The following is a 27995-nucleotide window of genomic DNA, read 5'->3' on the forward strand; positions in this document are numbered from 1 at the left end:
CACCTTTTTGTCTCCATAGATGTGCTCTGTCCAAATGTTCACATTGAGGGCGACAGGTTTAAGTCTATCAGTGGCAAAGACATGGATGAAATTCCAGGTAAGGACAATGGTTTTTAGATTACTCCAGGTAATAAGGAATATGCTAAAATTCTGAGAATACAAAAGAAAATAAAGACCTGGATACTCCCGGATCAAATATAATGCTAGCAGCCAAACAAGCAAGATGACTTCAATAGCCTATTCTTGTTTGTGACTTTTCTTATTTTCTTGCAATTAGTCACTCCATCTAAAAAAAAAAAGAAATGGATATTAACAGAAAATCTGAATTTATTTTTGCCTTTTCCAAATAACACATCACACCAGTAAATTATAAATGCATAGTGCTTGATGGTTACTTTTGTTATGATAGAGCAAGCATCAAGTACTGTATATGAGTTGGAATTTATGATTTAGTTTAAATTTGTCATTCTCATCCTTAGACAACGAACAATAATATCAGGGGGAAAAACATCCAAAAATTGCTGCGGAAAAGAACAATTAGAAGAAACCAACTGAAGGAGGATCTAATTTATCTTTATTTGGCTACTACAATATTGTCACTATAAATGTGGTTAAAATTCTCAAGGATGGTTTGGGGGACCCTGATTAGAAATAGCTCAAGGCATGCTGACCTAAATTACATTGGTTAACGAAGGCTTTCAGACAATTAGGGCCTGTGAAACCACTAATAAGTGTTCGGATGTTGAACTATTTTCTTGCTTTGAAAAACGGCAGAATGACGCTGGAGTTTCCATATTGTGTAGTCTTACATTACTGTTAATGTTAACATTTATCCATCTGTCACCATAAAGCTGCTTATTACTGGTAAGAGTCATGGGAATCCAGAGCCTATCCTGGAAGCACAGGACACAAGGCAGGACTACACCCTAGATGTGTCAGCATGTCACAGTGCAGTTACATTAACCTTCAGCAAACTTATAGTCACAGATTGCCCTTATATTAAAGCTTTTGTTGTAATTAAAATAAATGTCTTAAATTTAAATTGAAAAAGCACTCATTGACGTGTTTTACAGGTAAAAGGAATGTAGCAGATGAGATCAGGTTTAGGAGCATTAGAGTCTAATGCTGTTCAAACCTTAAGTGTAGCTGGATAAGGATGGGAAATGGAAAAACTAAAAACCAGCTAAAGCACTGGTTTTGAAAGAAACTGTGCCGTAAGAAGTGGTATCTGTCATTAAAGAAGATAGACTCTGGTTTTGTCATAACATTGGCTAAGTCCTCATTTACAGTAGGTCTATCAAAGATTGCCTTTGCAAATTCCTATCTTTTCCAATGTTTCTTTTGTTCAATAAGATTCTAAATGCACACCATATACCAGAGGTTAACAAACCCATAAAGTTCCAAAAGAGTGGTGTCAATCTTGCATGGTCAGTTAGAGAAGTTCTAGTTGACCATAAACTCTTTGTTCTTTAGAAATGTTCAACAATAAAGCTTTACCTCTGGAGAATTCCCATTTACAATCAGTTAACAGTGGTCTCTTGGGGCATCTACAGTGCCTGTATAGTCTACACACCCTTTGCAAAGTAACACATTGTCTGACATCACACATTAAATGAGAATTAATTTAACTTTTATTTACACATTGTAACACACAACATCCATGTTAAGAACAAATATTCAAACAATCTGAAAAGTAATATCAAATTTTGAAAAAGAGTGCCCAGACTTACTAATGGCACTTTATATTGAACATGGTAATGTTACGTGAGAAATCAGTCAATAAAACCATTTTTCTGTAATATCTGAACCTAATGTTTTCATTGTAAAATACTTTTTTTCTGCATAAGAATAAGGGTTCTTAGTACAGTAAAATGTACAGTATCTTATTCAAGGACAAGTGCTTTTCCTTTATTACAAATTAATTCAGTTAGTGTATTCAGTACCAGAACTCAGAAGACCTTGCCAAATCTGAAAAAAATAATTACTTTAGTATTCCATGGAGCAGCACAAGAAGTATCTATCTGGCCTAAGGCAGCTCTGCAGTATTAAATAAAAGATGTTTCTGGTCTGCAAGGAGAAAAAAAACAATCCACGTGGATTATATGTAAAACAAAAGTAACAGAATAGTACAAAGTTTCATAAAATGGCTTTCACTTCAGTCCCACTTCAGATATTAGTAAGAACTCCAGTGTACATGTGGCATTCAACTCCAGACCATCAGATCTTCATTTTTCAATTACAACTACAGTAAACTGCTTAATTTAAGTAATTATTAGCTTAACTGAATTAATTAGCTTAACCACTTTTCAGAGGTCATCGGTTGCTGAAGACTTTAAGATGAAGTGGTGTGTTAAGGCTCTTGAAGAAGACACCTATGATCCTGGCTATCAATACCATGAAAATGCTTTGGATAGAAAGAAGGCAATGACTTTTATGCTTGAACGCTCCTCTGAGAGTATTTAATCAAAGTTATCCCAGTAGGCTGTGTACAGATGTCACCAGCTTACGGGATCAAAAGAACTTGCAGGCTCTTTGGTTTCATTTCCCAGTTAATTCTTTCACTTTTCTGTAGTTAAACCATTCAAGCCTGGAGTTTCAATACGAGTTCAAAATAGCTTTTAGAGCTGATTACATGTTTTGCATTGCCAATCCAAATTACAAGTTTTTACTTGGTTCATCCCAGACCTCAATGTAGCATCTACTGTGTATCTGCAGTGCTCCATAGAGAATACCATTCTGTGACAGACATGAAAAACAATGTGGACATATTCTGTGTCTTAGTTCCTTAATTAATAAATCACAATTAAATTGATTAATTCACAATTAATTAACTCAATGACAGATAACAGGCTGCTTTGATATAAAATGCTGCTTTGAATGACTGTCTTACTGTACAACAGCTGCTTTAAAAAGTCTTAGTTCAGATTTCAAAATCGGTTTATCACATACTGTAACAACAGTTTGTCAAATATGTGACACTCGTATGAAAAAAATGCTCATTTAATGTTGCTGCATAAATAAGAGCATGTAACATTTAAAAAATATATATTTCAGTGCTGGAACGAGGCTTGTGGCAGATGATGACCATAGTTTTACAATAAAAATTAAAATAGTTTTGATGGACTTGTTTTCGCTAACACTACTTTAAAACGCACTGAAAAAATCAGAGTCTTTAACCATCGATGGTACTGTATTTGTAATTTCCTTGCTATTTTTTTAGTAATACTTTTGGTTCAAACCACACATACAGCTTAAGGTACTCAGGGTCAATTGCAATTAACTTCCTGAGTTAATCCACAGTTGTGTACTAATTATTGTACTATTGTATGATCATCCACAGCTGGATAGAAGTCCCAAATTTTTAGACCAAAAGATGTCAGAACAAGGAAACAATAACACTGAAAAGATCTCATCATGACCACAATCTGAAGCACACGACCAGATATCTCATTAGACAACACCTGCTCAATTTGACAGAGAGTGTCTGATAACTGTATTGGCCTTAGTAGTCAACTTCAGGTTCATTAGAAACAATCATCCTCAATCACAAGGAACAGCCAATAGATTAATGATTCTCCCAATCTGTGTACTAAATTAAATGTTTACTGTATGTAGAAGCTATAAGGACACAAGGATTACATATTGAATTAAATATAATAACAAACAATTGCATTAGGTCTTAATAGTTCCGATATCTATATCAGTAAGGTTAGTAAATGCATGAAAGTAATCTCATTTTGAAATTAAACACCCATAAAAAATGTCTTTATAGTGATTGATTATGATTTTATTTTTGATGGGCACTCTTTGAAATATGTTACAAGAGGGTTAGGATCTTATCACTTATGTCAGTTTTAAGAGAATTATTGTCTGTAGATAATCTAGGGTTTGGTTGGAAGACAGTGGGATTATCTAATGGCAACTGCAGATGCTGTGCTGCCCCAGAGAGAATAAACCAATATCATGGCACAGACTGAAAATAGCAAAGGGAATAAGAATAAAGACAGTCATAGGGCTAATAGAGGAATAGAGCTTGAAGTACTAAATTAAAGTGCTCTGACTTGTCTGTCTGATATGAATGAAGATACTGTAGGTTCTACAGTACGTGGAAAAATAGCAGCTAAAGATTTTTAAAAATGATTTTTGAGGATACTGTATGTAGTAGCCCAGTACCCATGAAAAGTTCATTTAAGAACAGCTGGAGCCTGCAGCCTGTCCCCTTTTAAGCAGCTATTATTGTGTTTAAGTTGGCCTACATTAAAAACCCTTCAATAAAACTCAATTCTGTCAAAGCAGTAAGTTTCTTTTTAAATGGTTCTTCATCTTAAGAAGCATTTTCTGATCACAATGAGATAGAGATGGCTGGTGCAGGCTTACAGCTTCAGACATTTCTGCTGAATGTTTCTTCTTTGCCTACTGTTTATGTTTTCACTCTCTCCCCCTCACCCCATCTCTCCATTAATTCGTCTGCGAGGAGGAATAATACCTGTACTAAAGCATTTTTCTATGTTAGAAGTCACACTCGATAAGTCATATCCTGCATAAGCTAGAATTCATATACAATATACAGTATGTATTCCTTATTAAATTTAGGAATAGTTGGATTGCACAGCAGATTGGAGTTTTAAACATTTCTTCAACTTAGTTTAGTATTAAAACTATGGATTTACTCCATCAAAATGAGTACATTACATAAGTCCCACTAGGGGAATGACTTTTTACCTGAGGGATTGCTGTGTCTGCTAGTTTTTATTTTAACTGGGCCCTTAAACAGTGGTGCTACATGGTACCTGTAACTGACAAGCTTTGTGGATTCTACAGCACTTTTTACTGTACACAGTCCTTGGTTTCAAAATAACCCTAGCTATATTACTGTGTTTCCAAAAACAACACTTTCCAGTTTCTCCTCTAACTTATCATTTTCTTTCTCATTTGAGATTAAAAACTCTTAACAGGCAACCTATTTTAGACCTTATTTAGGCAACCAGTTTATGATTAATAGACCCAGGTGGCAATGACTAGCAATGAGTATCACACATTCCCAGAAAGATTGTTTTTTTTCTGCTTCTTAAAATCATTTGGTGACATTTCAGCTAACACATCAGGGAGTTCTGAACTGGCAGGGGTTTTATACCAATTACAAATCCCATAAAACTTTTTAAGAGCTGAAAGAAAATATATTGTAACAACACATAATAGGACATTTGAAATAAATTTCTCCACAATCAAGAACCCAGGTCCAGGTCTGAGATTCACTGTTCTAGATTGCAAAGGCAATAAGTCATGAGGGGACTAAATTAATTTACTAAAGTCATTGCAATTTAACTTGTGTATAAACTCACCAAAGAACTACAGACTAACAATGGGATTATTCCCTGTTTGTATATTTCTTTCAGATTATTAAAATTCAATCTCAGCTTTATTTGTCATATTGCTATAGTTACTTGTATGTTTATTTTTAAGCAGGAAATGGGTGTGGTCAAAGTTAACCACCTTGCGGGTTGGCAAATCTAAAAGCCTGTGGCAAATATCAAGCCAAATACCTTCTATACTCTAATCTTGCATTTATTTGCAGCCTCAATATAGTTTCAGTTTGAGCCACAGTGACACTAATGTGTGGATCAGATATTTTAGGATAACTTAAATAGCACTGCTACATTTTTAACAGGCTTTGGGTTTTAAAAACACAAAGCAGGAGGCAACAGTGTGGAGTTTTGGTTAGGGCTCTGGAGAGCTGTGGGTTCAAATTCAGGGTGGATGCTTCTATTATACAGTGAGCAGGAGGGTCCTTAGCTCAAATTTCCCCAGTAATTGCCATGCTGTAAAAATGGATCTTAAACTGATGAGAATGTAAATGAGAATATACAGTACGTTAACTTGATTTAGATAACAGAATAATAAAAAAGTGAACTGGTAACACAAAGTCCACTTTAATTTCTAGAAATGTGAAAACAAATGGGCCCCCATTCAGCAGCAGCTTTGACTTCCCTGCCCTTTCCACACACACTGTCCAATCAGGTGTGGTTTCAAGCCCAGACTTTTTCTCCACACCAGAACTTTACCCATGATGCAGGTGTAGCAGAGCTAGTTCAGACACGGTGACGTCACCGCCCTCTCTACACGTAGCAGGAACCTCAGCTGCCTAGGCTGGGGGAGGTCGCCTTTAGCTCATGCGGCTGGTTGCGTTACGCCGGAGATCCGGGTTCATGCCCCAGGTGTGAGTCCCATATAGTATGATTTATGTCTTTATTTATCCAAGCAACCTAATTTTCTGTATGACAAATACGGTTGTACTATATGTGCCGTAAATGTCTGCTTCCTGCCATCACATCATATGAGCCTGGTTATTTAAGCATTAAGTTTACCAATTTCCAAAGTTCACGCATCCATTCATTATCAGAAATCTGCTTACAGTATACCTTGCATGGGTCTTGGCAACCTAAAACCTATCATAGAGCTCAGGGTGGAACTACAGTATGCTCTGGATGGGAAGCCAATTTTTAGTTCAAGGCACAAAGCCAGGCTATAACTACAGTATAGAAACCTTTAAGGAACATAAACTGAGAACTGGATTCCCCTAATATGATAAAGGTGTCTATCTCAGAGATAGAATTAGAATTCTAATGCTTATACCAGTAAATACAAAGCTGTAAGTTCTCTCTGTGAGGAAACCTACCATAAAATAAATGCTGATTTAAAAGACACCAGTATTGACTGCCTTTTTTTGCGGTAGAGGGTATTGCACTTTTGTTTGTTTCTGGAAGGCAGACTTGATTAAAAAAGTTATGATGGGCCAACATGTTCAGTATAGCAGAGGAAGATTTGTGTTGGAATCAGTTTGATTTTAATACAGTATGTATTTTATGTGCTCATGGCGTATTAATATCCTACAGGACATCCAGTATAAAAACCTCATGCAGGTTTCTAGGACTCGCAGGGGTTGTTTGATTTTTTTCCGTCTGAAATGAGTCCTGGAGGACCTCACTACAGCATTTTGTTATGAATCTACTTCCCCCGCTGTCTTTCCCCGTAAGATCTTTTTCGAAAGGAAGACTGCATGAAACAGGGAATTTTCTTGAAAATACCACATTGCGTTGATTGTTTCCAGGGAAAAATAATTTCATAAAATAATTTAGAACTTGAAATACAAAATAAGTCAAATTTTTAAGTAACATAAAGAAGCATAAGCATAAAGGACAAATGTTCATCTTGATTATGTGCTATGACAAGTGGTATCTTGTTTCTTTTTGGCACTCTTTTCACACTTGTATCTCCACCTAGTGGGAATTAACTGAACTTCAGAAAATCTAAAAGTACATAATGCATGTACAGTACTGCATTATAACATTTAACAGCTAATACAGCTAATTATGTATTTTTTTTCTCTTTCTCTTTGATATATATATATATATGTCCAACAAAACTATCTCATATGTGTTTTCCCCCTGACAGGTTTTGATCTTATGGAATATTTTAATGTGAAAGACATTTTTGGGATGAAAGATGATATTAGTCAAAGTGCCTACGTACGACTTGGAACCATGCCTATTGTCCAGCAGACTGAGTAAGTGAATTAGTTTTACAAACTGTACATCTGTAAGTAAATACCTTTGCTAGTAACCTGCTAAAAAATGTTTGTTATACTCTGTTTGCCAGCACTTACATGAATCCCTTCACTGACACTTGATTGTCCTATGAAGATTAGAATCAGTCTGTTTTCACATATTTTATCTTGATTTAGCAGCACCCATGGGTTGCGTCAATGGTTTTGAAAGTGCTTATCACATTTCTGTGTTGCTTTCACGCCTATAGTAGGAAGGGGGAATGCTTACCTACAGTACTTAACCTCATGTTAAATTGCATGGATAGCAATACATCAGAGCCTAACTGTTCTGATATATCAAGTTGATAGTACATTAAGGCAAGAAGAGGTAGAGGCTTTCATTTCATGACTTGACCTTCACTTTTCAAACAATACTGTATATACTCTGATATTACCTGAAGACGTTCATACAAAACCTTTGGTGGTATTTTTACAATGGTACTTAAAAATATTGCATTTGTTCCTTTTTACAAAACAAAGTAAATTGCATTTGTATTGATGAAAGGTACAGTACTTTCACCATACTATGCACCTTACCCAAGAAAATTTTGAATTTGTTTGCTAGTATAGCTGGCTTCACATTTTTGTCTCCCCTAATTAAGTCTTCAGTGCAGCTGGCATTGTCAGCCAATGTGAAAGTATGGATAACCAGACCATTACTCAAGCTGAACATTCATTCTTCTGAAGGCACTACACCCACACCCATTTCCTTGACCTGATATGCGACTCATAAACCTCTATGGGTTTGGAATAAATTTTAGTCTGTATTTCAAGTTGTGCAGTGGTTGTCAGTGTTTGATAACTTTTTTACAGGACTAGTCATAATTAAATTGATACTTCATGTTGCCAAGGATAGTTCCAAGCTCATTCCTATTGGTTTATTCCAAAACTGACAGTGTTCATACAAAGCTTTGTGTATTCAAACCCATCTGTGAAAGGTAGGTGCCTTAGCCATTGAAAATGCCCTCATATCAGCAGGTAGGAGTGAAAAATGAAAAACAAATAACATACATACAAGAAGGTCAAATAAAAGAAAAATTAAACTTTGATGGCTTATCATGCATTTTTAATTTTTTATAGGAAAAAACATAGAATAAGTCATGCTAAATAATACACTTTTGGTCATTTATAAAGCTATATAAGACTTACAGTATTCTTGAAAACATATGGTCAGATTGTTACTGTATATTTAATAAAATATACTGTACTGCACCTTTATTATGTACAGTATATACTGTGAAAGGGATATCTTGATTGCTCATGAAACTAATTTTTTGTCTGTAGACCACGATCATTTTTATAAAATAACAATCTTTTTTCTTGTAATAGAGATGTATTTCCTCAAGGTCTTCCAGATGAATATGCTTTTGTGACCACATTCAAGTTCAGAAAAACCTCCAGACGAGAAGATTGGTACCTATGGCAAATTTTTGACAAGTATGGGATACCACAGGTTCGTTAGATCATTTGGCATATAAATTGACAGAACACGATGAAACAAAATTTCTCCAGTTACGTGTTACTTGAGTACCAAGGAATTTATTTAAGGATTTCACAAAGGCTAACTGCAGTAATCCCATACTTTGTATGTTAAATTAAGTTATGGTCCCTTCTCACTTACCTTCATTGCGAAGAAGAATAAGAAATATCATTGAAAGTAGTCTCACAGACTCAACCACTTTATGAGAGAAAATTGTAACTCAGAGTCATTTTTTTGTGTAACTCATGCTGTACCTGCTGTTACGTCTTCACAGAAGTCAGTAAACCTGTGCAATGCCTGTGCCATTCTACAGCATGTAATACTTTACTCTCCCTTCAAAAGATAAAATTACAATTCTGAAAGACTGAAGAACTACTTTCTTTAAAAGCTAAAGAAAGAATCTATTCCTGAAATTAGTCTGTAGCGTTTGTGTTCTGACTGGTACATTAAATAGAAGGTTCATCAAAGTACTACCATACAACATACAGGTACAGTACATACATGATTTTTTGAAGTTTTATGACAAAGATTTAATTTCCCTTTGTTGTTTTTTTCACCACTGTTAGGTGTCCATTAGATTAGATGGAGAGAACAAAGCAGTTGAATACAATGCCGTTGGACTAACAAAGGATGCAGTGAGAGCCGTCTTTAAGAACCATGAAGTTAATAACTTGTTTGACCGCAACTGGCACAAGATAGCCCTAAGTGTTCAAGCCAGATCAGTGTCCCTCTATCTGGATTGCAAACTCATAGAAACTCTGCCCATCGATGACAGGGAAGACATTGACATCCGAGGGAAAACTGTCATTGGCAAGAGGCTCTATGACAGTGTGCCCATTGATGTGAGTAACAGCATTTTTGGTCCATATTCAGTAAACATGAGCACTGAATCTTATATTTTGCTTATTCTTAATTTAGGATACAATAAGCTGTGACCTATCAAGTTTATTTTACTACTAGAAAAATAGATACAATTCATTGTTGTATTAAGGAGACAGGACAGTAGGGGGAAATGGCACAGTGTATCAAACTATGTGTGTTTGATTTATGCAATTGGGAAAATGTAAAAAAAAAGTGGTCTATCTTAATATTTAATTAATCTAGATTAAATCTTGTGAATTTCTTTACATTTTTATTATGCGTTTTAATATTTAGTCAGGGCAGACTCAAGTATAAGTAATGCAGTGAATGAATTGATCAGTATTAATAAGAGGTCAGCATGGTTGTTTGGTGATAAGGCTGGCTCTCTGTGTAGAGTTTGAATGTTCTTCCGTTGCTTACATGGGGTTTTCCTGGATGGTCTGGTTCCCTTCAAGACACATGTAGGTTAGACTTGGTTAGTTAATTTATAGCTTTACTAGTTACTTCACATTGCTCACTCCAGGGCGTGATATGTTCTATACAGTACATGCTCAAGATACACATGAAGAATAAGTACCATAAGAGTAGTATTTATTTCCTTTGAGATGTTCCTTTTAACCATCTGGAAATATACATTTCTCCACCAGTTTGACCTTCAGAGAATGGTGATCTATTGTGACTCGAAGCATGCAGAGTTGGAGACCTGTTGTGACATCCCATCTGGTCCTGTAAGTTCAGCAGTTGTGCTCTCTGTGGTGCAAAATCTCACATAAACAATTTTCTCCACATTCCCATAGCAAAACATGTGTTTTAGAGTAGTGAAGTTGTTTGAATATATCAGACTCTTTGCAATTAACTTTATTCCTTATGAGAAATTAATGAAGGACTACATACCGTATTAATCAGTTTTGACTTTTCTAAGTGATCACAGACTTACTGAAGATTTCAGTAAAATGTGTGAAACCCATTAAGAGCTGTACAGATTATGCTGCAACATATCATTTATTTTAAGGTGTGCCTAAATGAATTCCTGTTCAATTTGTGGACAATGTTGGTTTTGGCTTTGGTTTTCCCAGGTGTTCAACTGGTGACATCACATGACTAGTGAAACAGTGCAACGTTCTACCTATGGGAATATCCACACAGATGTGTACAATTAATTTCACTCCACAATGGTAGTGAGAGTTTCACCAAGGCTGGCCTGTCCAAAACTGTGATCTCTAAACAGTTGCAGGAATGTATGGAGGTAGTAGCATGAAGCAGACTATACTGTTACTGTAGGTTCTCTCTGCCACTTCTATCTGAGACAACAAATAACAGAAAATCTACTGTAACTTTCTACACATTGAGTGCACTGTTTTTATACACTAATATGCACCTAAATATACTGTGTATTGTTTTCCATCCTGTCTTAATTGAAATAAAAAAGCCTAAAAGCTGACTATTAGCTATGGTTTGTCATTTTCAGTGCCAAGTCACTGTTGTGACAGAGGCCCCAGTCATTGATGTCACAACACAGAGAAGCGGAGAGCAGCACAGTGGTCACCAATCAGTGAACTGTACCTGTCCGGCTGGTGAAAAAGTAAGAACCCTTAGAAGGAACTCCATCTCTTGCCCATTGTTACATATTGATTTGGGTTACAGAAGCTTAAGTGCATAAACCAATACATCACTCATTTGAGGCTAATTAAGTATGTCTGACATAGTGAATGAATTTTTCCTGGAAACTGAAACACCCAATATCTAATTTCTCTTGTTTTATACAACTAACCCAAAGTGTTTTGCATTAGTATATTACAGAATGCTTAAGATACTGGAAATTGAAACACCCTATATCTAATTTCTCTTGTTTCATACACCTAATCCAAAGTGTTTTGCATTAGTATATTATAGAATGCTTCAGATACTAAGGGTGGAACTGTAAACTGCAGTTCTGTTTTTTAATGCACAAAGAATAATTGACATATTTCCATAATTTCATAATTCATAATGGAATTACATTAAGTGCTTGTAATGTAAATACAACCTTTCATTGATACATTATACCCAATGGACTTGGTTAGCCAGTTAGTAATACTGTATTGACAAATGATCCCTTAAAACTGAGAAAATTCAAGTATGTAGAGAAATATAGATTTAACAAAAAATGTAATTGCTTTCTGTTTTTATGAATCAGATCTTTGCTTACACTCATGAACACTCTATATGGCACAGACAGGACTGTATAGACAAAATGAGGCCTGCAGAATTAAATTCCTTTCTGGGACATTCACCCTTGTTGTAAACTTATAAAAAAGATTTTCTGGCACCATGATTTGCTTCTTATTATATTTGTTTTGCTTTCTGCAGGGAGAGGTTGGCCCACCTGGAACTGAAGGTTCAAAAGGAGAAAGGGTAATTTTTCCCACTCTTTCCTATTAGTAATTAAGGGGCAAAATGTGATATTTGTATATTTAATATACAGTATGTAAACAGTATTTCCTGCATGTAACCTTTCCCTATAGGCCACTGTAGAAAGAAGTGATTTAATAAGATAATAAAATAATTAACCTGTGGAACCATGTTTAGCAAGATTAAGTCAGCAGCAGTCCCCTGAAAAAATAAATAATTGTAAACATCTGGGTGAATATTTAAGTATAATATTTATCTCACCAACAATATAGACAAAACCACAGTCAAGGTCAGCGTCAAATATATTGTCTGGGAAGCAGTAACCAAACAGCCACAGGCCTGCTGCCACAGTACCCTCTTGTGGTCTGGAGGGGAACTGGTCTCCCTATTCTTTTACATACTGGTGTTTAATCACTTGTCCATAATAATAATGTTGCTTTATTAGCCCTATACAATTTCTTGCATTAGGAATTCATCTTTTCGCATACCCCAGCTTGCTCTCCATGAGAGACAGACAGGTAGAGAAGCTTGGGGTCAGAGCACAGGGTCAGCCTTTGTACAGCATCCCTGGAGCAGTTGGGGTTAAGGGCCTTGCTCAGGGGCCCAATGGAGTAGGATTCCTCTGCCAGCTGCAGGATTTGAACCGGCAACCTTCCCGTCACAGCCACAGATCCTTAGCCACAGAGCCACAGAGCCACCCTAAGACTCATTTCCATCTTTTTTAACACTTCATCCAATTCAGGGTCGTGGTGGAGCTGTAGCCTATCTCAGGCAGGATACACCCTAGACTGGGCACAAACAAACACACACTCACACCATCGCAGTTCAACCTTCCAGTATGTCTTTGGACTGTGGGAGGAGACCACCCCAGGTCCAGAACTGAACTCAGGTTCCCTGTGCTGAGAGGCAACAATGCTACCAGCTTCCAAGACAGAAGGCAGACTCCACACCCACCCCCCATCCCACCTTAAGGGCATCTACTGTAGTCAGTTCTACAGCAGAACTAAGAGATGGATGGACTATTTCCTCTCCTTGTGTTAAAGGAAAGAAAAATAAAACTTCTGCTATACCTTAATTTGTTCTCTACTCTGTCTAGAGTTTTTTATTTACCCTGGGCCCAAGCAGACAACAAAAATAGAAAGGGCCCTGTGACAACAAGCTAATCTCACCTTACTTTTTACAAATGTCATTTTACTTCCTCTTTTTTTCAGCTGAGAGCGTTCTTGTATTCATTCCAATTTAATTTCTAACACTTATTATAAAATGCAAATGTATCACTGCTTTTATTATGCTAAAATACAGCACTGTCAGAAAATAGAACACCCGAAGAAAATTAATAAGGCTCTTTTTTGTAATGAGTTTTTACTGTATAATTTACATTGCTTTCAAATGGCATTGCTGCACCTGTAGTCAACTCAATAAACATCCATTTGCATTTCACAGGGGGAACCTGGTAGTCAGGGTGCAATTGGACCAGCTGGCCTTAAAGGAGAAAAAGGAGAGCCTGTACGTACTGTAATTGTTTGCAAACCAATTGAAGAGGAAATTAGCAAAACAAGACAAAAAAAAAACCTTTGAAATGCTATAGCACCTCTGAATGAGAATTAAGTTTTAGTGTAAAGAAAAATCCATATAGTAACAGTAGTATGACTGTTTCACAATGACCATCTCATACTCAGAAAAACTCAGATTTTTTCTTTAAAAAAATACTATTTATGTTTAAAATCACCGTTTCTTGTATGAATAAAATCAGAATTTTAGATGATTTTGACCACTTATTACATTTATGCAAATTGTTAAATATCATTAAAATATTACTAAAGTTTGCATGGCTACTTTTCAAAGTACACCAATATCTTATTAACATATAATTTCTGTATTTTTCTCAAATAATACTTATACTGTATATTATTAATTTCAGGGTAGAGGGATTCTTGTCAAAGGTGAAAAAGGTGAAAAGGTAAGTTTTTTTTTTATAAATGCAGGTTCTGTTCTAAAAACTACTATTTGACCATGTCCCAATACAAATATTATTATTAAATAATATGAAACCTGAAGCTTTGTCATAACTTGAAAACCCTGTTATGTCCAAAACAAATTAAATATTAACACATATTGATAGTACATTCCCACATACAGTAAAACTTGCATTTTACTGCACAGCTGGTGTAGAATTAAATGCTGGCTTAAATTCTACACTTAAAAAAAAAATATTTAAAAATAATTCATGTTTGAGTTTCATAACTTAATTTGTTTTGGACGTTGATGTTTTGAGGAGACTACTGCATATGTTTTTTTGTTGCATTCTGATTTTTCAAATCAAATTTGAGAACAGTATTTCAGTAGTAAGCTTTGTGTTTTTATTATTTTTCTCCCAACTGGATTTTGCATGAATGCAGAACATTTGTGTTTTTTGTCATGAGGCAATAAACTACTGATTTTTTTTTCCGTTGAAAATGCAAAGACTAAGATAACAGTACCAAAATGATAGCCCCAGAGACCACAGAAAGATCTGTAATACTAAATATTCTTCCCACACAGCCACACCTACTGTATATTTTAAAAGAGATTCTTTTCTGCCAGGAAAGTACCGGCTGGGTGCCCAAACATATAATTTCTCCTTTTGAAATGAACCAATTTCATTTCAACACAAACAATGCCTTAAATAATGTTTACTCCATTCCACATTCATTCATAAGTAGAAAGAATTTGGTTTGAACCTAGCTGTTATGATGAAAGTGTAGGCAGTACACGCATTTATGTTTGCATAAATGTGTCTACTGGTTTTCATTTTCTTCCTTTTATATTAATGCTATAGTTGTTTTTTTCCAAAACATCATGCATGGAAAATGTATATAGCTTTCAGTTTTATGTTGTAAGGTAATACATTGCTACACTTCCAAATAAGCTCAAGGCAAAATAGGAAATGACAACATACTGATGAAGAACTGTACATAAACAACTTTCTGAAGTTATCAGAAGAAAAAAATAAATTTTCAGATACTGTAATTTCTGCGCTAACTAATATGATATTCCCTTGTGTTATTTCAAGACCATCAACTTTTGTACACTATTATTCACAATGATACCATTAATCATCAGTAGTTTATCATCTGCTTTAAGAATTTACAGTTAATCTAAAGATCAGATTTCCTTTTTGAGCTCACATACAGGAAGTCATGTTTTTTTTTCTGGATAGAGAACTGGGAGTGCAGAAGTTATTTGGATTGCTGATGTGGAATGGGAACATTACAACAAAAACACTCTTTAAATACTAGAATGTGGTCAAGGTTTAGATTACATCTAAAAAATCAGAGCATAATGTTTAATTATTGTGCAACTCCTACTTGTGCGGGAGAAAGGAAGACAGTTCATAGGCCAAGGTTTTTGGTGATTTTATTCAGTGAATGTTTGTGTCACCATGAAACTGTAAGTGGTCAAAATGATTTTTATTACTTTTCTTATTTTGGTTTTGCTTTTCAATTATTTATTTTTTGTGTCCACTTCTAGTGAACTCTATACTTTAAGCTAATCCTAAGCACCCAGCAGTCTGGCTTATTCTAAAAAGGCCACCAAGTGCAGTATATTTAATTAAATCTCTGGGGCAGTATTTTATACTCATTTGACAACACAGCCAGGGATATACATTACAGTGCTCAAGATTTCCAAAGGGTAAACAGATGAAGTTGTGGAATTATGAGTACAAAGATGTAATAACTTCCCCAATCACATAACATACTGTAAGGTACATTACTATCGGTACTACTAGTATTACCTGAATACCAATATTAAATGCTAAGTGTAATTGTTACATCCCAGTGTGTGTTCTGTGTGTGTTTTTTCTATGTCCACACTGCTGACCCTTGATTGTTCTCCCTTCCCCATTGGCCCACCATTACACCACAGTTTCAGTATGACGTCATCATCAATTAGCTCTCAGCCAATCAGAACACATTTTATTCATTATATAACGTGGAGGTTTTCAGCAAGGAGAGGCCTTTCGTTTGACTTCGGTCCTGTTTGGTTTTGGTTATCGATTCGCTTCTGGTTATTGCTTCGGCTTCATTTGTTGGGTTTTTTTTTGCTTTGTGTGTGTGTATTTTCGTATAGCTTCGGCTTTGTTGTTTTGTTGGTTTTCTGTTAGTTTCTTTGTACTTTCATTTGTTTGTGTGTTCATTCTTGTTTTGCCATTACCTTGCCCCAGTGTTACATGTTCAACTTTTGTGTTCTTTTGGACCCTGCTCCTGTTGATTACTCTTGTTTTCCCTTATTTGTATTCTTGGTTCACTTGTGTTTTTGTGTGAACTTTTGTATATAAGGTTAGTTTAGGTTGTTGGGGTACACTTTACACACTTAGTTGATTTTGTATTAGTACACTAGTTTAGTACGGGTGAGTGCCATTTGTCTTGTATGGTTTCGGGTAGTCAGTGCAGGTTAGCTAGGGTGTTGAAGACGCCGAAGACCGTGTGTTTTGGGTTTTCTTTTGTAGTCAGATTAGCTTTCCCTCACTGTCCTAGCCAGCTCCATTTTGTTTGTTATTTTCTTTCCTTTGGCACCACTCTAGTTCCTTACCCTTGTTATCACGCCTCCTAGTCCCTCACCAAAACCCACCTGCTTCCAAAAGAATTATCCTAAATGTTACACCCCTTTACCCCTAGATACTTGGGGTCGTAACAGTAATATTGTATGTCTTTTGACGATAGATGTGTTTATACAACTGTCCCTTATTCCCTTAAGAATATTACAATATACATATTACAATAGAGAATTAAGAAAACTATGTTCAATGGTATTATATGGAAGTAACTAGTCATAACTATCTGCAGGCTACTCTTTATTTTTTGCATTGATTTTTAAATGGTACTGAGTTTTGGGAAACATCACAGAAACAGTATGAATAAGATACATACATTTGTATGTTTAAAATCAGAATTCTTTCAAAGGTCTGATTTACAGTAAGAATGGTACTGTAAAGAAATGAGTTGAAAGCAATAGGTTTCCATTGCATCTACTTTAATTGGAACCATCAGGCACCTACCGTATAATGGATTGTTTTCTTTTGGGTTTTTTTTTATGGTAATAACTGGATAGAAAACAGTCAGCTCAAGCTTTTGAAACAGGAAAAATAATGGACCTTTTTAGTTTACAAATATACTGTAAAGTACATAAAGCCATGGACATTACAAAAGCCCACATTGAACCTGTAAGAGTAATTATGTGCTGTATCATATCATAAAAAAGTAGTTAAAAAAACAACAAAAGTGAAAAAAAATCACTTAAATATTTTACAAAGTATGAGAGAGAGAGTATTCATTATCCCTGAGGAGTGGGGGGGGCAAGTTGTTTCACAGCAGCAGTGTTGGTGTACAGACAGAAGACAGAAGAAGAAAAAGAAAAGACAGGTACAACAATATACATACAGTACATATTTACATTGAAGGTCAAGTTTTAAGTAAGGAAGGATAATGGGTATGGGTACTTGAATTCCAGAGGTAGTCTTGATCTGTGTAAACAATTAAATTACATCTTAGGGATGTAAACAGAATTAACACTAGTATTTTAGCAGGATATCACACTCAAAGCAAGTCATTTTCAAGCACTGACAGTGGGAAAAACATTTATGGGCTCATCTCATGAAATGTATTTTATTTTTCTTGTTATAGAGAACAGTAGGATTGCGATTTAAAAGTTGGTTTTAATTTATGAAGTTTTGCAAGATGCTGGAAGTATAGTAGTTTCAACACTTTATTATTTCTATTTCATTGGTCGTATTTCATCAAGTATTGGTCTGTGTGGCATGTGGAATATTCTGCTTTGTAGTACATGGACTGATCATAAGTCATGCAAAGAGTTTCTCAACTAAGCCCACACATGGAATTCTGTGTGGCAGTTCATAAGCACTTGCTAGGACTTCAGTTTTGATGAAAATATTTTATTGTGAGGTTCATGTGTTTGCAAAAAACCAATAATATGTACATCAAGTTTAAATATATATATATATTTCATTTACTTCAAGCTCTTTGATTAAGACAGCTGGTTTATATCCTGGGCTTAGTAGTGTAGTGGTCTCAAACATATAGAACATGGGCTAAATCCATCCAGACAAACCCATTTGTTCAGCCCATGTGCCAGTTGCAATCAGATCCATTGGGTGGGATTAAGCTAGTTGTCCAAGCATGAGCTGGCACACTTGGGCCGGTTACTGTAACAGTCTCACTCACCTGGGACTACCTGTGCTGTAACCTGCAGTCTATCCAACTGTGGAACCTTCTGACAGAGGTGTGTCTTTGCATGAAAGCTGCAACGAAAAACAAAACTGATACTGCAACACTTGTGTGCATACAGTTTCCTCTAAAATTGTCTGTTTATATTTCTAGAGCAACCACCCACTGTTGGTCTCACTTAAACTGTAACGTTTGCGTTTTTATAATATGTAATAATTTAGAATGTAAATATAGTAATAAGTCCCTTGTACTGTAATTATTCTTCTTTAATAAAAAGAAAACAACATAACTTGGATTACATCTTCAATCAGCTGTCAATGATAAGCTATTCTTTAGAACCTTTCCATTAATTTGCTGATTTCAGCTTTTCACAATTCTTCCACAGATTACTGTTCTTTTGGACACCTCCTCACCTGCTGTGCCCATTCTCACAAATCCTTGTACTTTATATTCCTGAATCTTTTCTTTCTGCCCCTCACACCTGAAGTAGGCTCGACAGGCAAAGCAGTCTTTGTTCCCTTTTGTTTCTTTCTGCTGAAAAATACAGAGAAAATATCTTTCTTTAATGTTCCTAGACTCTGCATGATCTTTAAGAACAACTAACTGACTTCAATGAAATTAAATATCTTGGATGGTCCAGCAGATCCAGCCTAATATTAAAATTTGGTTTTTGAAAATTGTTTCAGGTTTGAAACAACGAGATACAATATTTGTCTTGTTCAAATGCTAATCCACAATTTTGATCACTCACCCACTTTTGTCCCCCAAGGGTCACACTTAAAACTAAAAAGAAAAACTTCAGGGAAATAAGATGATATTTAATGCTTTTATTGTTGCAGAATAATTTTTAAACCCTCACTTTTAGTAAGGAAGGAACAAGACATACAAGTTTCCTAGTGTAAATCTCACAGGAAACAGAATATTTGGAGTTTCAGATACAGAATGATTTTTAAAGCATAAAGTAGCAATTCTTACACATCTAAATATATCTCTCCACATACTGTAAACTGTGGTTCATACATATTAATTCTCATGCAAATTAAATTTTATTTGTACTTTACTCTTGATATTTAATATCTTCTAAAAAACTTGAACATCTCCACTCAGGGCGAGGAAGGTGAGCAAGGGGAAACTGGATTAAGAGGAGAAAAGGGGGACAAGGTAAGAAATAATATGATTTTAATCCAGTTTAATACTGCCTGCCAGCATTTACATTCAAAAGTGGGCAATATGAGAATTGAATTATCCTGATACAATCACAACTACAGATAAAAAGGATAAAAACATTTTACAAAGCATACTTTCTTATTTAGGAAGGATAGATTTAAATATAAAGACTTGCAAAAAATATTATCCTGATTATTGTTTGAATTCATTCCATTAATTATTTAATTAACCAATGAACCTCCACCAATATCTTCAATCTTTTACTTTTATGTTTTAAAATAACAAATGACAAAGTAAAATCCCCTGACCAAAATATTAAGTTAATGACAGCTTGTGATGATGTGTAACAGCTCTTAACGAGATGTATACAGTATTTCCACTGAGACTTTAGTGTTCTTTGCAATTGCCTGCAAAGTTATTATTATTTAAAATATCAGTAATACAAATTGTAAATTTAGGGTACACATGGACCTGCAGGTCTTGCTGGGAAACCAGGGAATAAAGGAGAAAGGGTAAGTAAATTAAACTTAATATTTCCTTTTAGCCTCCTGAGCATTTGCTGAATTTTAGATTCTTATTTCCCACATGCAGTATGTGTTTAAAATTCAGTAGTCCATTCTCTCCATTTTTATAAAGCTTTGATTCTAAATTACTTAAGGGATGTTTTTTCCCCAAAAGCTGTTCAACAGCTTTAGGAAAATGACATTTTTATTTATTAAGCAAACATTGAAAAACATCTTTTGCATAATTTCCAAGTTAACAAATATAATTATCTCAGACAATTATTACAGCAGCAAAAGGGGGGCTTCTTCCTTTCTTATTTTCTCGCTTCACAAAACTATCTTACTTTGTATGTTTTTTGTTATGCTCTGTTCTCGGAGAGATTATTTATCCAAGCAAATTTTTCCAGAGGAAAAGTGTCTGAAGAGATTTCTTAAGGCCAAGTTTGAGAAACAAGAACTCTGTCTCGCCCAGACAAAACAAATTGTCAGTGGGCTTCCAGAGTATTGAAAAATGCCTTTTACCTCTTCCCAGCGAACAGCATACCGAGAGATTTTGTTTTTCAAGAAGGGAAAATTGCATGTAACTGCGCAGAACTCCAATGGCACTATGACAAGTGGGAAAACACAGGAGCTATTTAAATAAACAAGATTCAAGAGCTGCTTCACATTGTCTTCTGGGACATCCTTAGGAACTATTATTTTATATACTGCATATGTGTTATATATACAGTACGTTATATACAGTTAATACAGTACAGTGCATACTGTATACACATTATGTACACATCTACTGTATAATGCATTGCTTTATATTATACAGGAGAGTGTTGAGTATTTTAAAGCTGTAACGGTCTGTCATCCATGTACAGTATAACAGTTTTACATGACCTGGTCATGTGTTTCTTCACTCCTTAGCAAAATGTATTACTTTTTTAATTTGAGCATAAAGTCTAATAGCTCTCTGCAAATTGTTAAAAATCAAAATGTGAAGCGTCTCTTAGTCCAAGGCATGATTGTACAGTATATTACCATATCATATGCTGTGAAATCAAAGTAATAGGACAAAGTTATTTAAAATTTACAGTATGTGGCATTATAAGATCAAAAATCATTATAAAGAGAAAGGCATTGTTTATTCAACCAATAGAGCCCATGACTGAGTGACTGCAAGAGGAAATATAATCAAAGAAACTCTCAGCTCAACCTGTAAAGTGTAAAATATTCTGTTACAATTAAAATCGACCCACCCCAGTCACTAAACAACAGCTGACATACTGTAGTGGTACATGCTCCTAACTTATTAGGCTATTATCATCTACTGTACATACTTCTAACATTAAGCATGTTTCAAAGCCATTTCTTCATACTGTACTGTATATCTCTTTTTTACCAGGGAGATCCAGGAGAGCCTGGTGAGACTGGTTTACCTGGACCTCTGGGACCAAAGGTAAAAGTTACACAAGTACAGTAATATCAATTAGTGATTGCTATTTAATGGTAAAGTTTGTACAAGCACAAAACATTTCTTTCAAAACATCTTAAACTATAGAGTTTGACACTGCAGTGTACAGTATGTGTATAAATGCCCAGATCATACAAAGATTTACAAACTTTCTGTGCATTTTTGTACTAGGATAGGCACAAATATTTATTCCATGCTGAAAAGAGAAGAAAGGAGACACAATGTTTCAGCTGCGGAGTCGTTTTAGGGTGTGAGCCCTCGTCAAACCCAAAGAAGGCTCCACAGCTGAAACGTTGTGTTTCTTTTCTTCTCTTTTCAGCATGAAATAAACCTTTACTTGTTCCTTTGCAGCCTACCCATGCTGATGCGCCTACAGTACCTACTTGAACTAGGTACAAATATGCCACATAACAGAGACAGGCAGCTGAAGCAACTGCAGAATTTTCAAAAAGTCAATATATATGTACTGTAATTATAAAGTGTTTTACAATAATAAAAACTGATAGTTTGTCTTATTTTATAACTTTGGGAATTATATGCCTGTAACTGACTTGTAACTTGATATTTCTGAATTAACATTTATTAGTTACCTCACGTATTTCAAGCCTTTTCTCTTTAATTTTACACAGGGATCGAAAGGTGAAATTGGCTCTCCAGGGTCTCCTGGAGCCAGAGGAGTACCTGTAAGTATTGTTTTCTTGAGTGAGACCCGTTCATTCCACAGAAATGATTACATATACTGTACATGTGCAAAGCTTTTCCATCCATCCCTCTATATTCTCACCTCTTTAATCAATATAAGTTTGTGGAGCAGATGAAACTCATCCCTGCAAGCAACGGGTCAAAGGCAGGATACTCCCTGGGTGGGACGCCAGTCTATCACAGGGCAAACACAGACACAAACAAGCACACACTCACACACTTCAGGGACAGTTTTCCTAGAAGCCAATTAACCTACTGTACCAGTATGTCTTTGGGCTATGGGAGGAAACTGGAGTACCTGGGGAAAACCCTTGTAAAAATAGGGAGAACATACAAACAGATCCATAGAGACAGCACCCAAGAAATTGAAAACAGGGCCATAACGTTGCAAGGCAGTAAAATTAACTTCTGCTTCACCATACCACTCTTGTAAAAAAGAGTTTTTTTCACCAATTTCCATATTTTTAACACCTGGTTTTCCTCTTCCCAATAACACAGAGTCTTACATCTGCAGAAATGGCTTGAGGTCATGTTTAGTCTTCAGTCAGTGAAATATAGAGCAGATTTCCAGTCCCTATGCATAAAACATCAGGTTAATAACTTGACTTCCAACATGCTAGGTTATACAAAGTAGGTCTGCACTGAAAGCGAAGGGTATAGCTCTCTGGTGTTTTTGTTATTAGTTTTCTTTGTCGTGCTTCAACAGTGAAAGTTTAGTTTAAAGTTTATTTTAAACTAACTTTTAACAAAAAGAAAAACAAAAAAGTAAACTTACAGCACACTGAATGAGACATCTTTGGAGATGTTGTTTACATTGTACTTGTTTTAAAAATATTTATGTAGGTTTCCAAATTAAATGGTACATTTCTTCTACCAGATACTTTCCTGTTAACAAAGAATACTACACACAAGGGGAAGCCATTCAGCCTATCTAGTTCATTTGGTTTGTGATGTGTACCATGTGTTCCTAACAAAGGGAGTGGCAATCCATATAAACAACTAGCTTTAATACTTTATTTTTAGTTGCTTGACCTCTCGTGCCAGATCAGAAAGCACAGTGAATGCTAGATGAGGTGAGGCTGTGGAGACATTGGAACAAAACAGACATTGACTGAAATAAGGAACAAAAAGACAACAAACTGGCTTCAAGGATCAAGCCCTTTTCTTATGGTCCAGTGGCTAGTTAGAATTCCTGATGTTCACACAGGAGGCCTTGATTTTATTCCTGGTGTCCGAAACACGTTTTAAGTGGGTAAGATGACCAGAATGGCCTCATCTCATATGTAAACTTTGATATTTGGTAAATGTCCATCTTGTATTTTAACTGCAGATTAAACACTGGGGTGAACAGTACATTGACCTTACATGTTTCCACAGGGAGAGAAAGGCGGTAAAGGAGATAAGGGAAGTGATGGTGAGAAGGTAAGATTCTTGCAAGATTAAATCTTAAAAGCAGATTTTAGCATTATTACAAAGCATTATTTGCCATGTGAGAAGATGGGCCTCTCAGGAGTTAAGGAAGAGGTATTGGTGGCTTGTAACGTTTCATTATTTAAGCTTTAAAATACAGGAATAAAACCAAAAACACACTTAATATAACAGCTTTTCCTAAAATAAATATAGATGTCTATGTAAATCACACAAGACTGTCATGCTCTTGAGGCACTCACAGTACAGTAACTCACAGATGTCCTTCAGTGTATATACAGTACAGTATATGATAGCTGGTGTCTACCGTACATTGGGGTTTGTTTCATGTTGGCAATCAGTCACTTCAACAGTTCAGTAAACGTGACAGGATAACACATAATGTTTTGTTTCACTTGTTTGGCTTTTTTTTTTTGTGTGCCAAACTAAAAGGGTATTCTTTTATTTTAAATAATTTTATCAATCTAGATTACTGTAGGTTTGTTCAGATTTAATATCTTGGATTAGGTAAAACTCAGTATAAATTAGGCCCAGTGTAGTATTCTTGTGATCTTATTGGCCTCTTAATCAGACAGAACAGTTAGCAGGGAAACTTAACAGATAAATCATCTTTAATAAAAAAAAGTATTTTGGGGCTCATGGATTTGTATTGGGGATCATGGTTTGTATTGTTACAGTACTGTATGTCCAGTAACATCCACCTGTGATATCAAAAGCTAAAGTACAGTTAGAGAATCAAGAGATAACAAGGCCTTTATTTTTACTCTTAATCTTCATGAAAACACCAATTATAGAGATAAAATATGTGTACCCTTTTCAACTACTGTATGTAAAGTGCAATACCTCCTTAAAATTAAGCAACGCCTCCATTTTAGAATGAAATTAGAGAAGTCAAAACCATTTTTGTATTTGTTGGTTGCGGGGACATGGAATAATCTAGCTTTTATATCAAATAGATTTTAATATTGTAATACCAGTGCTCTGTCAGAGACATATGTTTATATAAGATTTATATTTATCACAGAGACGCCTGCCTTCTCCAACGAATTAGCTGACAATCCTTTTGTGTGTACTGAGATTTTAGTGAAATCTGGACAAGATATGCACAAACACATTCTGTTAGAAACATTGCTTATTAATCACTTTAGTTAGTTGAATTAATGAATCCCATTATACATTCCATAAGGGAGATCAATACCTACTATATGAAGGTTTTCATAATACCAGTAATGAAGAGTTCTAAGTTGGTGTTTTAATTTATGTACAATAGTTTTTAATGCTTGGGGGACACATCTTTACACCAGTGCAAGAATCCAAGCAAACTCTTTATGCTTTTAGGGTCTTATAGTGATTATTTCCGTGTTGAAAAGAAGAATAAAAAAACAGACACATACTGTAGGTGCCTTCTTTACTGGTTTGACACATTCCACAGTCAAAAGTGACCTTTATTTGGTGTGGAATTAATTTATCTTATGTAATTTAATCATCACCTCATAATTTTGCTATTAAAAACATTTTTTTTAAATGTTGGACTTGTTCGTTGTTCTTGCAAGTGCTTATTAAATTGAAGGGACATTGTCCTTGCATACAAATTACTGTATAAAGTAGTACAACTTGTATGGATATAGTGAAAATAAAAAGAGAAAATAGGGTGAAATAATTTTAATTGATTAACAGCATGTGTATTTAAGGTTTAACTGTAGTCAGAACGAATGGGTTTTTATCATTCAAACATTCTGACAGAAAAAAAGCATTTTCCAGACACATTTTTCATTTTAGGAAATAATCTTTAATCTATTAATTAAATCTCTTCTTTTGTAAACCTAGAAATACTAGGGATTGTTGCGTTGTGTTTTCTGTTATGTTAAAATAATTATCATTTCTGTGAATACATGAAGCCACCTCTATTTTGCCCTGTCAGCACAGCAGGCCTGGGGAAGAGGTTAGAGGAACTGTAGGGGGTGAAGAGAATATCTGTGTGGGATAGCTATGCAGGAAAGGGGCTGTTATTGAACAAGAAAGGGAGAAACTGAAAAGCGTGGTGTTGTATATCACAGGGAGAATCTCAGCAGAAGCACTTAATTATTCTCTACACTAAATGGTAACAATAAACACCATCGTGATCATTTGTTTTTCAAATGAGGCAAATGTGTCCTCTACAGTATCCATGTGCATGTACTGTACTGTACTGCTGTTCACAAAACAAACTGGATCATGTCTCTGCCTGTTCTTTAGATTTTCCAGCATGGTTAGCCCCAGTAATTTCTAGATATTTTAACTATGACTAACTATGAAGAGCCAACTCAGAGCAGGTTTATATCCCATAAATCCATGTACCAACTGTTTTATCTAATAATATAGTATCTTTTAACTTAAAATATTGGATTGTTAATAGGAAAAAATCACAGCCTCACAAAATTTATTTTTTCTTTCAGAAGTGAAAGCAGTTTAGGAAAAATCAAGTCAAATCTACAAATGTCAGAGTAATGCAAAAACATCAAAATATCATACAGCCTCTAATTGTAAACTAAACAACTGAATGTGCGCATATTACTATATTGATGTTAATATTAATTTAATTATCGCAATACATCAAAACATTTCCAGTTTCAACCTACATTTTGATGAACAGCCAAACAAGCAATTTGCACATAATTTGAAAGATTCAATGTTCTCTTTTTTTAGAGCTGAAAGAACATCCATGTGTTAGAATATTTTTTTAAGCCAGAAATAGGTAAGCAACACAGCAACAGTATTTTATTTTCAATTTCAGGGAGAACGTGGCATTGATGGATTTCCTGGCAAACCTGGTGCCCCTGGTAAAGATGTAAGTTTGACTAGATTTCAAATACTGTACATATTTGTAAGGTTTACAGTATAAGTGTACTGTGTGCTGTATATACTGTTGCTTGTTAGCAGGGTATAATAATACAGTATGACTACTTACTTACAGTACTTTAAGCATAGGTAAAAAAGTTAACTTTTTATTAATGTCCTTTTATTTATATTATAATAATGTCCTTTGTCCAGTTTTAGTGAAGGTTTGTCTTGGTCACATCTGTCTATAAGACATGATATCACAAATGCCCTGGTTCATCTTTGCACTTCCAAGCTAATTCTGAAACATGGTGGAGGTAATCTGATGGCCTGGGCAGACGTTGACATCTCTTGGAGCTGGCTCACTCATCTGTCATATAATAACGTAACTGCTGATGGCAGCAGCAGAATGAATTCTGAAGTTTACAAAAGTATTTTATCTTAACACATTGGGCCAAATGCGTCCGTACTTTACCGGGAGACACTTCACGTAGCGTGACATGAACCCAAAACATGCAGCCGAAGCAGCCTTTCTCTCATCAGGTGAAAAAGGTGGAAAATCAAATTGGAAGAGTTCATTCCATTCCAGTTTCATTTTACAGGCCCAGGAAACTTTAGGAAACTAAAGATCAACACACCCAAAAAACAGGCAAGAACTCAAAGTGGCTACAGCAGCAAAGGCATGGCTGAGCATCTTAAATGAATACACAAGGTTTTGGTGAGCACAAAGGCCATGAACACACTTAGGAAGTAAATGCCTCAAAGGGATATGCAGTCAAATTTGGACTTTTACATACTGAAATTTACAAAAAAAATATATACAATATTTACCATTAAATTACTTAGAATAACTTGGTTAAAATTAAAGTACATTTTTGTTCTAATATAATCAAATAATATCTAATCTAATAATATCATTCATATTGATGTTATTACTTGATTGTAAAGCAAAAATAGCAGTTTTGATATTACTACTCCAAAACATTTGGAGGGTAGCTGCTGTAGTTACTGTTACTATACAATACCTCTGTACTGTATGTAGACATTTACAAAATGAACCCTTTACTTGATTCATAAAGAAAGTCTTTCTACATATCAAACCTTTAAACCTACTGTTGATGGATTACAGTAAATAAAATATTCAGCTGGGAATATACAGAATCTCACAACCTTTCTGCCCATATCTAGTATGAAAAAAATAAGCCTACCTTGCAGTCTGGAAGGTTTATGATTGAAGCTTCTACTTTGAGGTGAAAATCTAATGGTCCAGAGTTAAGTGATCAGGTGTTACCATCTCAGTCTTATTTTATTTGCACAGCTTAAAGCTGTTATCAAAAAAAGGAAGCACTGCCGTGCA

General features: G+C 35.2%; 1 protein-coding gene and 1 long non-coding RNA gene across 2 annotated transcripts in view; one reads left to right on the plus strand and one right to left on the minus strand.

Annotated features, from left to right (window-relative positions):
• Window positions 1–27995, plus strand: part of col22a1 (collagen, type XXII, alpha 1) — a 90996-nt gene that overhangs the window by 14356 nt on the left and 48645 nt on the right. The window contains exons 4-18 of the mRNA XM_088601840.1: window positions 20–97; window positions 7453–7564; window positions 8933–9056; window positions 9650–9925; window positions 10592–10672; window positions 11413–11526; window positions 12294–12338; window positions 13779–13841; window positions 14257–14295; window positions 19667–19720; window positions 20185–20238; window positions 21623–21676; window positions 22321–22374; window positions 23771–23815; window positions 26595–26648. Of these exons, the coding sequence (XP_088457966.1) occupies window positions 20–97; window positions 7453–7564; window positions 8933–9056; window positions 9650–9925; window positions 10592–10672; window positions 11413–11526; window positions 12294–12338; window positions 13779–13841; window positions 14257–14295; window positions 19667–19720; window positions 20185–20238; window positions 21623–21676; window positions 22321–22374; window positions 23771–23815; window positions 26595–26648 (1247 nt within the window). The remainder of the gene's footprint in view (window positions 1–19; window positions 98–7452; window positions 7565–8932; window positions 9057–9649; window positions 9926–10591; window positions 10673–11412; window positions 11527–12293; window positions 12339–13778; window positions 13842–14256; window positions 14296–19666; window positions 19721–20184; window positions 20239–21622; window positions 21677–22320; window positions 22375–23770; window positions 23816–26594; window positions 26649–27995) is intronic.
• On the minus strand, window positions 29–27995 carry LOC148651493 (uncharacterized). Its single transcript, XR_015925759.1, has 3 exons — window positions 27847–27995; window positions 12495–12536; window positions 29–286 (listed from the first exon to the last, which is right to left on the minus strand). It is a non-coding gene; the product is annotated as an uncharacterized LOC148651493 (long non-coding RNA).

The sequence above is a fragment of the Lepisosteus platostomus genome, chromosome 12, assembly GCF_059453375.1.
Source record: "Lepisosteus platostomus isolate fLepPlt1 chromosome 12, fLepPlt1.hap1, whole genome shotgun sequence".
Taxonomy (NCBI): Eukaryota; Metazoa; Chordata; class Actinopteri; order Semionotiformes; family Lepisosteidae; genus Lepisosteus; species Lepisosteus platostomus.